Here is a 12,573-nt window from a genome sequence, read left to right as displayed (position 1 = left end):
AAAACTCTATGCACAAAATGAATTCAGTCTTATTTTTAAGATTTTTCTATCTATACCTGTCTTTTTGTTCTGTATTGCCTAATAATAAGATTTCTTCAAGCAAATACTCAAGAATTCCTTTAAAAGAACAATTTCCTTAGAAATCAAGGGTGGAGAGTAGCAGCTATTGCCTGCTTATTTTGTGCTGATATTTTAAATTCTGTAAGTGCTTTTTATGTTCATGATTCATGTATATAGATATTCCTAAAACCTTTAGTTAAAATTTAGAGTATTATAAAATAAACAGTACATATTTTCTGTAGTATCAGAGGATTTGTTTTTAATGTATGCATTTAAAACCATATTTTTACAAATGCAAAATGTGGTTGCCGAAAGCCAGTGTCAATCTCCTGAGTTCTCATCTGTTTTGTGTTTATTAACATAGTTGTTACATTACTAGTATAAGTTTTAACAATGAAATGTTTTCTATTTTAAATGAGTATAACATAACTTTCACTTAAATAGATCCATTATAGTTCATCAAAAGAACATCCTCTGAATGTATTCTCTTGATTAACTAAACATCTCCTCTCTTTGTCTTTTTGAGTAACAGCATGCTTCTACTGCCCTTTAATTAAATGACCTTACCTTACATTTGTCTCGACTGGCTTCTGTTTACAGAAATTGTAAACCAATTGAATGCTCTGAGCAGCTTAGATGAAGATCAAGATGACTGCATAAAACAAGCAAATATGCCTTCAGCTAAATCAGCCAGTTCCTCTGAAGGTCTAAGAGCTTTCTTCCTTTCTTTCTGCTTCTGATTGCCTGTATTTACCATGTCCTGCTACTTCTTGACTTCTGCCTGTATTTAGCTATCAGTTTTGTCTTTGTGCTTTTCCTTGAATGTTTTCTTCAGTAATTTGTAGTGGACCAACAGGCAACAACATAACAGAACTTACCATCTTTAGCAAATCCATCTTTAGGATCCTTGATAGGCACTGATTTTAAAACATCTTATATATAATTGGTCATGTAACATGATCATGCTTCTTCAGTCAGCTTATATATATTGTAACTATATTGTCTTAAAAATATTTGCTTAGATTAAGTCCATTTGAATTACTCATATTTAGGAGTGAAGGATGTTTTTTCTAAAAATCTCTGTCAACACCTTTTTATTGGATCAAAGAAGATTCAGATAAAAATTTCTCTAGTTCATTATCTGATTAATTTTTAAATTAATATGCACATGTTTGTTTTGTTTTATTTGAAAATGTTGGTATGCTACAAAATACTGAATGGCATTCTGCCTTTGATAAAATGCTATAGCTTATTATTTGCAGGTCTTATTAGTATGAACTTTTAATGATTTGAAATATTTCTTGAATGATTGATAATTATGCTTAACTGTAGCCATGAACCAACACATATATTTATTTTCAGAACTTATCAACAAACTTAACTTTTTGGATGAAGCAGAAAAGGACTTGGCCACTGTGAATTTAAATCCATTTGGTGATCCTGATGTAGCAGAATTAAATCCATTTGGAGATCCTGACTCAGAAGGTAGTTTTTCCCAGTACATTTAGTCTTTATATAGTCAAGTTCTCTTCAACTGTTAAGGTAGAAGGGATTTTATAAAAAAGACTCAATAAAGTAATTTTTGTTTATAATGAATAATTTGTTCAGTAGCGCTTGCAGTTTATCAGCAGCAATCTTGGGTAGCTTCCACTGAGTTATTTTTAAAGAAAAAAGCCTTCTATGGACATTTGTGTAGGGCTTATTTTTTTATTTGTTAGTTTGGTCAAATAGATAGTAAAGCTGTGTTAGAGATAACAGAATTTTATATAGCTGGTATAAAGTCTCATTAGTTTGGGCCACCAAGGTCAGGTTGTGAGCCATATTGGGGTGGTGGGGGTGGCTTCTCCTTCTATATACTTCCTCAGCCCTTACCCTTGGAGAGTCTGATATACTCTTCCACCCCCCACTCCAGGTCTCTGGTTGAGAATTAGAGACAGTAGAAAGAGTACTTTGTGTATGTAAATAGCATGGAACAAAAAGAAGATTAAAAGCTAATGTCATCATATATACAACATACTTATAAGGAATAAAACCAGGGATATTTTTTCCCCTGAGTCATTTTTCTTATCAAGTAGTTTTGAACTTTTAAAGCCTAGATAAGAGCTGTTGAAGAAGTGAGACCTCTATTTAATTAAACTCTGTTTGCTCAAAGTAAATGCAAGAATGATTAACCATTGTTTATATCTTTTAGACTGCTCTTATGAAACCTTCATGAACTTTAAAAAATTTTGTTACTACCTGTCATGGTGAAAATGAATTTTTAACTTTAGGATTCACTCTGTTCAAGCAGTATCATTTTGTAATCTACTTCTCTTCCTTTCCTTTTCTCCCTTTGTATCAGATTCTTAATTAGTAAGTTTAAATTAATGAGGTTTTATTATATTTGTAAGTTATATGTATTAAGAACATGTTTTAAATCAATAGTTACAATAAATCTTAGGTGTAGTCTTGTTCAGCTGCCTGTTTTCATACATTAGGAAACTGAGGCCCAGAGGAACTAAGTAATTTGAACAAGAACTTTAGGTAAATGAAACTGGAGTTGGAGCTATAATTCCTTATCAACTGTCTTGTTTGACTACACAGCTTCTCCTTGATTATGTACTACATACATCTGAGTATATCGAATTTCAAAAATATTACCAAAATATTTTGAGACATCAGTATTTGAGCTTTCTATTACAAATCCAAATTAAGTAATTTTTAAAAATATATATAGGTCTGTTTTTTGATGTAAAGAAGGAATAGCAGAAAATATATAACAGTGTATTTCTATTTAGGGGAGATGAGCCAGCCTCATCCAGAATCTTTAATCATGCCCATAGAGCTAAGAAATGTGATAACCAGTATTCTCTTTAAATACACATCTGTTAGAGTCTTTGGAGTATTTTCTATTAGAAGAATATGTATTTTTTCTAGAAATAATATATTAATTTTTATTGATTAAAAACTCGCATCTTCAAATAACGAAAGTATTTGGGGAAGAAAAAAATGAGTTGCAGTTGTTTAGATAGTTCTTTTTTGCTTTTACAGCTTCAATTCTCCTCTTAGATTCATGATGTTCTGTGCTTCAGTAACCCATTCAGAAAGTTATTCAATGAATTTATTAGCTTTTATATGAAATAATCTTATCTTAAACCCTCCTATGTTGCCAGTTCTATCATCTTCAAATCTTGCTCTATATTTTGAGTACTTTCTTGCTTTTGGTTTTGTAACTGATGAATTTTCTTGGATCAATTTTGCAATTCTCTCCCTTAAATTAAAATTAAAATCCTATTTCCATTGACCTGTTTTGTCAATTTCTTAAGCATTTGAAACTTGGTATTTGTCATAAAAATTGATTAGGCGAAAACATTACAGTCTGTCTTCCTCTATAAAAAAAAAATACTTCATTTATGTTGTTACAGAGATTCTGTTGCTGTTAAGTTTGAATATTAACCTGGTATTATAAAGGTAGTTACTGGGTTTCTTCTGTGGTATAGGTTGTATTTAAATTCATATGAGTACTGATTTATTATGATTTTACTAATGCTTTTCATACTTTATAATTGCTTTTCCATGGTGTATGGAATTTCAATTCAGAATTTTTTTTTTTTATCTTTTTCAATATAAAGGCAAAATAAGTTTTCTGTGCTAATGTCTAAAGTATAAGTAAAAGTAGTTTGACTTTAAAATATAAAAGTCATAAATACATGTCCAATCATGAGATTTTTATAATAATGAGATTAAATTATTTGAAATGTCACTTGTGAAACAATTATCTTTCTTGAGTATTTCAATAACCCATTCTTCTTCTCATAGAATATTTTGTCCAATTGCACAGGATAACTAAAATTATTTTTAAACTATGTTATGATTATTGGCTGTCTGAAACTTTCTATAATTTGGATAATTATTTATTTTTACTAGCAAAATCCATGATCAAATTTTGGATAGTTTTATTGCTCTAGTTTTGTTTTTAAATACAATAAACATAAAAAGAAGGAAAAGGCAGGTACTAAGCACTTCATAAATATTGTCAAAAGACATGATACTATTATAGTACTTTTTGTGCTGTGAATCAGCTTTATATTTAAGACTACCTTTGTTTTCAAAGGTAGATTGAAATTGAAATAATTAGAAGAATTTGGTGAAGCATGCCTATTAGCTTACCAGTATGCTTTTTATGTAGTGCTTTTGACCTGAGAATTATTACATTAATCCTTTACAATATTAAGTAGAGTATTGATTAGATCCAAGTTATATTGAAAAAAATCAAACATCTCATTAAAATCTCTTAATATTTATAGTCTTGTAGCATACAAAGACCTGTTAAGTGATATGTGGGTATATTTTTTATATAGCCCAGAATCAGTTTTCAGGTTACTAAGTGGTCCCTGCTTGTGTAACTACCAAAGACCATTTCAAAATTTACTCCATTTTATGTTCTTTTAAAAACAAATTTATTATGTATTAGTTTGGGACAGCAAGCTAATATAGTGACATAAAAAATAAGCAATAACAGAAAGTTGTACCTCTAAGAAGGTTAAAATTTCCAAAATTGTCATGCCATAATGCTAATATTAAACCTACTCCAAGGGCATTCTAAAGATGCCATTTTAGGGAGCACCATTTCTTGAGAAGTAGACCAAGATCTTAGATACCACATCTTCTGAACTTATTTCCTCTAAAAACATATTATTGCTTTGACTCTTTCAGCCCCACAGGTTTTATTAATTCAAGACTGTTTTGAAAACACTAAAAATAAAATAAAATATCAGATATTAATTTGATTTCATTAATCTTTTACTGTTGTTTTATAGAACTAATCACTGAAACAGCCTCACCTAAAAAACCAGAAGAATCTTTTTATAATAACAGCTATAATCCCTTTAAAGAGGTACAGACTCCACAGTACTTAAACCCATTTGATGAACCAGAAGCTTTTGTAACCGTAAAGGATTCTCCTCCACAGTCTACAAAAAGAAAAAATTTAAGACCTGTGGACATGAGCAAGTACCTCTATGCTGATAGTTCTAAAACTGAAGAAGAAGAGTTGGATGAGTAAGTACATTTCATTTTGCTATCATCATAGGTCAGTCTCTATATTAAATAAAGAGATCCTTCTTTAATATACCTTCAGATGGGTAAAAAAGAGGTCTGTCCCAATGTTAATACACAGTTTACAGGAGTTTACAGGTTAGTATGTATCTCATCCCCCATCAGGGTTTTTGTAATCTTGACCCTTATCCTCCCACCCTCTTCCATGAGCATGTGTGTGCACCCTACACTAACAAATGAGGGAAATACACTTCTGGAAACTTTGGTTAGAATTCCAATTATGTCTTTCCTCAAAACCCATGTTATAAAGGGCACTTTGGTGATTTTAATCAGTTATTGTAGTCATTACACTTCATTTATGTTATGGTTCTACTGTTGGAACCAGATAATCATTTTTAATATTGGTTTGATGAGAAGACATGCTCAAATGCCAAACTAAAAGGTCATAACATTTATAAATGAGGAATTATCTACATTTGAGTTACTATTCTTATCCATATAAGAGTTTTATTGACCACAAGACCAATATAAATAGTGTGATTAAGGCTGCCATTTTACTCAAATGTAGGGTGAGGATAAGAGAAAGGTATGTGCACTTTGTGTTCTAGTGTCACACAGTGCACCACTTTTGTGGCTATAGACTGTGGCCCTGACCATGTTAAAAAGCAACTACAAAACTTCCACTTTCAGCCATGATGGAGTGACACAGACTGGATATAGATTCTTGTCTTCAACAACTGAAAAACTAATAAAATATATGAAACAATTGTTTTGAGGCACTGGTCATAAATACCACAGGGTGGTGACCCTTGAGAGAACAGAAACAAGGAAGCTGAGCTCTACAGTTGTCCAAGCTTCATTTATGAGAGAGTTTTCAACTGTAGTTCAAGGAGAGAGAAACCAGACACCCTAGAAATCTCCCTTAGTTGAGGGGACAAAAGTTTGTTTTGGCGGCACTTAACCTCCTCAAAGATACTTTCTATCCCTTTTTCTCTTCTTCTTTTGGTACTCCTATAATACCAATATTGTTCCATTTGGATTGGTCACACTGTTCTTTAATACTCTTTCATTCTTAGACATTTTCTCTTTGTGCCTCAGCTTCTTTGTATTCCACCTGTGTGGCTATAGACTATGGCCCTGACCATAGTCTATAGCCACATAAGGAGGCTAGAATTTGTGGACAGAGTATCAGAGAGGAGTGAGGAGTAGTTCTCATACAGTTTCACATATCTGTAAAAGTTTCCTCTTGAGTCTTTAGTAATTATCAGAGTTTGCATAGGAGGAAATTACTGAGGACAAAGAGTCTGACAGAACACTCTCTGGAGTTTACCAAGGACCAGGAATGGTTTGTCTTTCCAACCAGCCAGAAAGAAAGGATTTTGTAACACATGGAACATCAGGTCATGTCCTCAGAAGTGTATTGTCCCAGTAGTGGGGTGAAATTAGCCATAGACTAGGGGCTGTTTGTTTTGGGCCTGCCTAACAAAGCTTAAAAGCAAGGCTCAAAAGAATAAAATCGATTCCACATAACTGCATCTCATACAATGCCCCAAAATATTAAAAGAAATACCAAACAGTCCATCACCCAAAACAAGATCCACAATGTCTGAGAGCCAATCAGAAATTTTTCAGGCATATAAAAAATCTAACTCATAATGAGGGGGAAACTCAGCCCTTATATATGGATTCAGAAATGGCACAGATGATGGAATTGGTAGACAAGTGTAGTCAAATAACTATTATAAATATACTCCAGATATTCAGGAGGGTGGAAGAAAGCATGAGCATGGAAGGCATAAAAAAATTAATCTATATTTAATTTATAGAGATGAAAAATACAAAGTCTAAGGTGAAAAATACATTGGATAGGATTAACCCTATGTTAGACACTGCAGAAGGAAATATTAGTGAACCTAAAGACATAGCAATAGAAACTGTCCAGAATGAAACATAATGGGGGTAAAAATGAACAGAGGATCAGTAGGACAACTTCAAATGGCCTAACATGTATAACTGGAGTTCAAAAAGGAGAGAGAGAGGATGAGGGGGACTGAAAAAAAATTGAAGAAATAATGGCCAAAAGTTCTAGAAATAAAAAAATACACAAAGAACTACAGGTCCAAGAAGCTGAACGAAACCCCAACCACAAGAAACATGCAGAAAGCCACAGCAAGGCTTCTCAATTCAAGTCAGAAGACTGTGGGGTGATATTCTTAAAGTACTAAAAAGAAAAACAAAACAAAAACTATCAACACAAATTTCTATTTCCAGACCAAAAAAAAAAAGTTATTTGGAGACATGCGAGAACTGAAAGAATCATCACCATCAGACATTGCTTTGCAAAAAATGTTAAAAAGAAGTCCTTCAGACATGAAGAAAACAACTGCTTGAAAATTTTGACCTACACCAAGGAATAAAGAACTTGGGAAATGGCACATATATTAGTATATATAAAATATTTGCCTTATTTTTAAAAAAATCTCTTCAACAGATAGTTGACTATTTAAAGTTTAAATAATAATCTAGGTTTTATAATGCGTGGAAGAAAAATGTATGACAGTAGCATAAAGGCTGAGAGTAGGGAAACTGAAGAGTTCTTTTTTAAGTTTCTTATACTAATCTTACTTGAAGATATACTTACCTTTTCTTCTGGATGACCATTGTTTTATGTAGAAAATCAAAGAATCTCTAGAAAAATCTACTAGAAAGTGAATTTAGCAAGGTTATAAGAAATACGATCAATATACAAATTCAATTGCATTTCTCTGTGGTAAGAGTAAATCATCAAAAATAAGAATATTTTAAAATGCCATATGCAGAGTGGACACAGGCATAGCAGCCAGGAAGCAGGAAACAGCTTTTTCCTATGCCCAGGCACTAACATGGCTCCCCTGCGAGTGCCAACATTGCTCCGGGGCTGAGCAGCTCCAGAGAGTAGAGCTTCTGGGCACCAGAGGGCATCATGTACAGATATGAAATGTCAAAAAAACTTGATTCAAAGCAAAATTATAAATACACCAGAGAAAGAGTCAAATGAAATCGACCTCATGAGTCTTCCTGAAAGACATTTCAAAATAAAAATCATAAACATGCTCATGGAAGTACAGAAAAATATTCAAGAACTCAGGAATGAATTCTAGTCAGAGATCCAATCATTATGGAACCCAGTATCAGAAATGAAACATACAATGGGAGGTTTTAAAAGCAGATTAGATACAGTGGAGGAGATGATAAATGAAATAGAAATTAGAGAAGAGGAATACAAAGAAGCTGAGGCACAGAGAGAAAAAAGGATCTCTAAGAATGAAAGAATATTGGAAGAACAGTGTGACTGATCCAAACGGAACAATATTTGTATTATAGGGGTACCAGAAGAAGAAGAAAGAGAAAAGGGGATAGAAAGTATCTTTGAGGAGGTAATTGCTGCAAACTTCCCCAATCTGGGGAAGGAGATAGTCTCTCAGGCCATGGAGGTGCACAGATCTCTCAATACAAGGAACCCAAGGAAGACAACACCAAGACATATAGTAATTAAAATGGCAAAGATCAAGGATAAGGACAGACTATTAAAAGTGGCCAGAGAGAGAAATAAGATCACATACAAAGGAAAGCCCATCAGGCTATCATCAGACTTCTCAGCAGAAACCTTACAGGCCAGAAGGGAGTGACATGGTATATTTAATGCAATGAAGCAGAAGGGCCTCGAACCAAGAATACTTTATCTGGTAAGATTATCATATACATTTGCAGGAGGGATTAAACAATTTCCAGATAAGCAAAAGCTGAGAGAATTTACCTCCCACAAACCATCTCTACAGTCTATTTTGGAGGGACTGCTATAGATGGAAGTGTTCCTAAGGTTAATAGCTGCACCAGAGGTAATAAAAGCACAGTAAAGAAAGTAGAACAGTTAATTACTAAGCAAATGCAAAATTAAATAAGCTCTCTCCAAAGTCTATCAAGGGATAGGCAAAGAGTACAGAATATGATACCTAATATATAAAGAATGGAGGAGGAACAAAAAGGAGGAGAAAAAGAAAAGAACCTTTAGATTGTATTTGTAATAGCATATTAAGTGCATTAAGTTAGACTCTTAGATAGTAAGGAACTTAACCTTGAACCTTTGGTACCAATAATCTAAAGACTGCAATGACAATAAGTACATACCTATCGATAATCACCCTAAATGTAAATGGACTGAATGCACCAATCAAGACACAGACAGAGTCACTGAATAGACATAAAATAAGACCCATCTATATGTGGCCTACAAGAGACTCACTTTAAACCCAAAGACATAAACAGACTAAAAATGAAGGGCTAGAAAAAGATATTTCATGCAACTAATAGAGAAAAAAAAGCAGGAGTTGCAGTACTTGTATCAGACAAAATAGACTTCAAAACAAAGAAAATAACAAGAAAAAAGAAGGACATTACATAATGATAAAGGGGTCAGTCCAACAAGAGGATATAAACATTAAAAATATTTATGCACCCAACACAGGAGCACCTACATATGTGAAACAAATACTGACAGAATTAAAAGGGGAAATAGAGTGCAATGCATTTATTCTAGGGGAATTCAACACTCCACTCACTCCAAAGGACAGATCAACCAGACAGAAAATAAGTAATGACACAGAGGCACTGAACAACACATTAGAAGAGGTGGACCTAACAGACATCTAAAGAACTCTACACCCAAAAGCAGCAGAATACACATTCTTCTCAAGTGCACATGGAACATTTTCAAGAATAGATCATATACTAGGCCACAAAAAGAGCCTCAGTAAATTAAAAAAGATTGAAATCATACCAACCAGTTTCTCAGACCACACAGGTATGAAATTAGAAATAAATTATTCACAGAAAATGAAAAATCCCACAAACACATGGAGGCTTCACAACATGCTCCTAAATAACCAATGGATCAATGATCAAATAAAAACAGAAATCAAGCAATGTATGGAGACAAATGACAATAATTCAACACTGCAAAATCTGTGGGATGCAGCCAAGGCCATGCTAAGAGGAAAGTATATTGTAATACAGGCCTACCTCAGGAAAGAAAAACAAGCTCATATGAAAACTCTAAACTCACTATTAACAAAACTAGAAAAAAGAACAAATGAGGACCAAAGTCAGTAGAAGGAGGGACATAATAAAGATTAAAGCAGAAATAAATAAAATCGAGAAGAATAAAACAATAGAAAGAATCAATGAAAGCAACAGCTGGTTCTTTGAGAAAATAAACAAAATAAACCCCTAGCCAGACTTATCAAGAAAAAAAATAGAGTCTACACACATAAACAGAATCAGAAATGAGAAAGGAAAAATCACTATGGACACCACAGTGACACAAAGAATTACGAGAGAATGCTATGAAAAATTATATTCTAACAAATTGGAAAACCTAGAAGAAATGGACAACTTTCTAGAAAAATCAACCTTCTAAGGCTGACGCAGGAAGAAACAGAAAATCTGAACAGACCAATTACCAGCAATGAAGTGGAATTGGTAATCAAAAAACTACCTAAGAACAAAATTCCTGGACCAGATGGCTTCATCGCTGAATTTTATCAAAACATTTAGTGAAGACTTAATACCCATCCTCCCTAAAGTTTTCCAAAAAGAAGAGGGAAAACTTCCAAACACATTCTATGAGGCCAACATCACTCTAATACCAAAACCAGGCAAAGACACCACAAAAAAAATTACAGACCAATATCCCTGATGAACACAGATGCAGAAATACTCAACAAAATATTAGCAAACCGAATTCAAAAATACATCAAAACGATATACATCATGATCAAGTAGGATTTATTACAGAGATACAAGAATGGTACCACATTCAAAAATCCATCAACATCATCCACCACATCAACAAAAAGAAGGCACATGATCATTTGCATAAATGCTGAAAAAGCATTTGACAAAATTAAGTATCCATTCATGATAAAAACTCTCAACAAAATGGGTGTAGAGGGCAAGTACCTCAACATAATAAAGGCCATATATGACAAACCGACAGCCAACATCATACTTAACAGCAAGAAGCTGAAGCCTTTTCCTTTAAGATTGGGAACAAGACAAGGATGCCCAATTTTCCTAAACATAGTACTAGAGGTCCTAGCCACAGCAATCAGACAACATAAAGAAATAAAAGGCATCCAGATTGGCAAGGAAGAAGTTAAACTGTCCCTGTTTGCAGATGACATGATATTGTACATAAAAAACCCTAAAGAATCCGCTCCAAAACTACTAGATCTAATATCTGAATTCAGCAAAGTTGCAGGAAACAAAATTAATACACAGAAATCTGTCGCATTCCTATGTACTAGAGATGAACCAGCAGAAAGAGAAATGAGGAAAACAATTCCATTCACAGTTGCATCAAAAAGAATAAAATATCTAGGAATAAACCTAACCAAGGAAGTGAAAGACCAATATCCTAAAAACTATAAGACACCCATGAAAGAAATTTAAAAAGATACCAATAAATGGAAACATATCTCATACTCATGGATAGGAAGAATTAATATTGTCAAAATGGCCCTCCTGCCTAAAGCTATCTACAGATTCAATGCAATTCCTATCAAAATACCAACAGCATTCTTCAGTGAACTAGACAAATCATTCTAAAATTCATATGGAACCACAAAAGACCCCGAATAGCCAACACAATCCTGAGAGGGAAGAATAAAACTGGGGGGATTATGCTCCCCAACTTCAAGCTCTACTAGAAAGCCACAGTAATCAAGACAATTTGGTACTGGCACAAAAACAGAACCATAGACCAATGGAACAGACTAGAGAGCCCTGATATAAACCCAACCATATATGGTCAATTAATATATGATAAAGGAGCCATGGACATACAGTGGGGAAATGCCAGCCTCTTCAACAATTGGTGTTGGCAAAACTGGACAGCTACATGCAAGAGAATGAAACTCAATTATTGTTTAACCCCATACACAAAAGTAAACTAGAAATGGATCAAGGATCTCAATGTAAGTCATGAAACCATAAAAGTCTTAGAAGACATCATAGGCAAAAATCTCCTGAATATGAGCATGAGCAACTTCTTCCTGAAAGCATCTCCTCGAGCAAGGGAAACAAAAGCAAAAATGAACACATGGGACTACATCAAACTAAAAAGTTTCTGTATGGCAAAGGACACCATCAACAGAACAAAAAGGCATCCTACAGTATGGGAGAATATATTTGTAAATGACATTTCCAACAAGAGGTTAACATCCAAAATATATAAAGAACTCACATGCCTCAACACCCAAAAAGCAAATAACCTGATTAAACAACGGGCAGAGGATATGAATTGACAATTCTCCAAAGAAGAAATTCACATGTCCAACAGACATGAAAAGTTGCTCCACATCACTAATTATCAGGGAAATGCAAATTAAAACCACAATGAGATATCACCTCATACCACTAAGGATGGCCAGCATCGAA

At 33.6% G+C, this 12,573-nt stretch overlaps 1 protein-coding gene across 10 annotated transcripts in view; it reads left to right on the top strand.

The window, feature by feature from the left end:
• EHBP1 (EH domain binding protein 1) overlaps positions 1-12,573 on the top strand; it is a 445,289-nt gene that overhangs the window by 224,323 nt on the left and 208,393 nt on the right. For 6 of the 10 annotated variants that reach the window (XM_057497152.1, XM_057497151.1, XM_036890374.2 and 3 more), the window contains 3 exons: positions 661-765; positions 1,423-1,545; positions 4,860-5,100. In XM_057497152.1, coding sequence (XP_057353135.1) covers positions 661-765; positions 1,423-1,545; positions 4,860-5,100 — 469 coding nt within the window. The remainder of the gene's footprint in view (positions 1-660; positions 766-1,422; positions 1,546-4,859; positions 5,101-12,573) is intronic. The other 4 variants (XM_057497153.1, XM_057497156.1, XM_036890375.2 and 1 more) reach the window with 1 other exon arrangement.

Source organism: Manis pentadactyla, chromosome 2 (genome assembly GCF_030020395.1).
Source record: "Manis pentadactyla isolate mManPen7 chromosome 2, mManPen7.hap1, whole genome shotgun sequence".
Lineage (NCBI taxonomy): Eukaryota > Metazoa > Chordata > Mammalia > Pholidota > Manidae > Manis > Manis pentadactyla.
The sequence above is the reverse complement of the archived record's forward strand: the minus strand, read 5'-3'. Positions and strand labels throughout refer to the sequence as shown.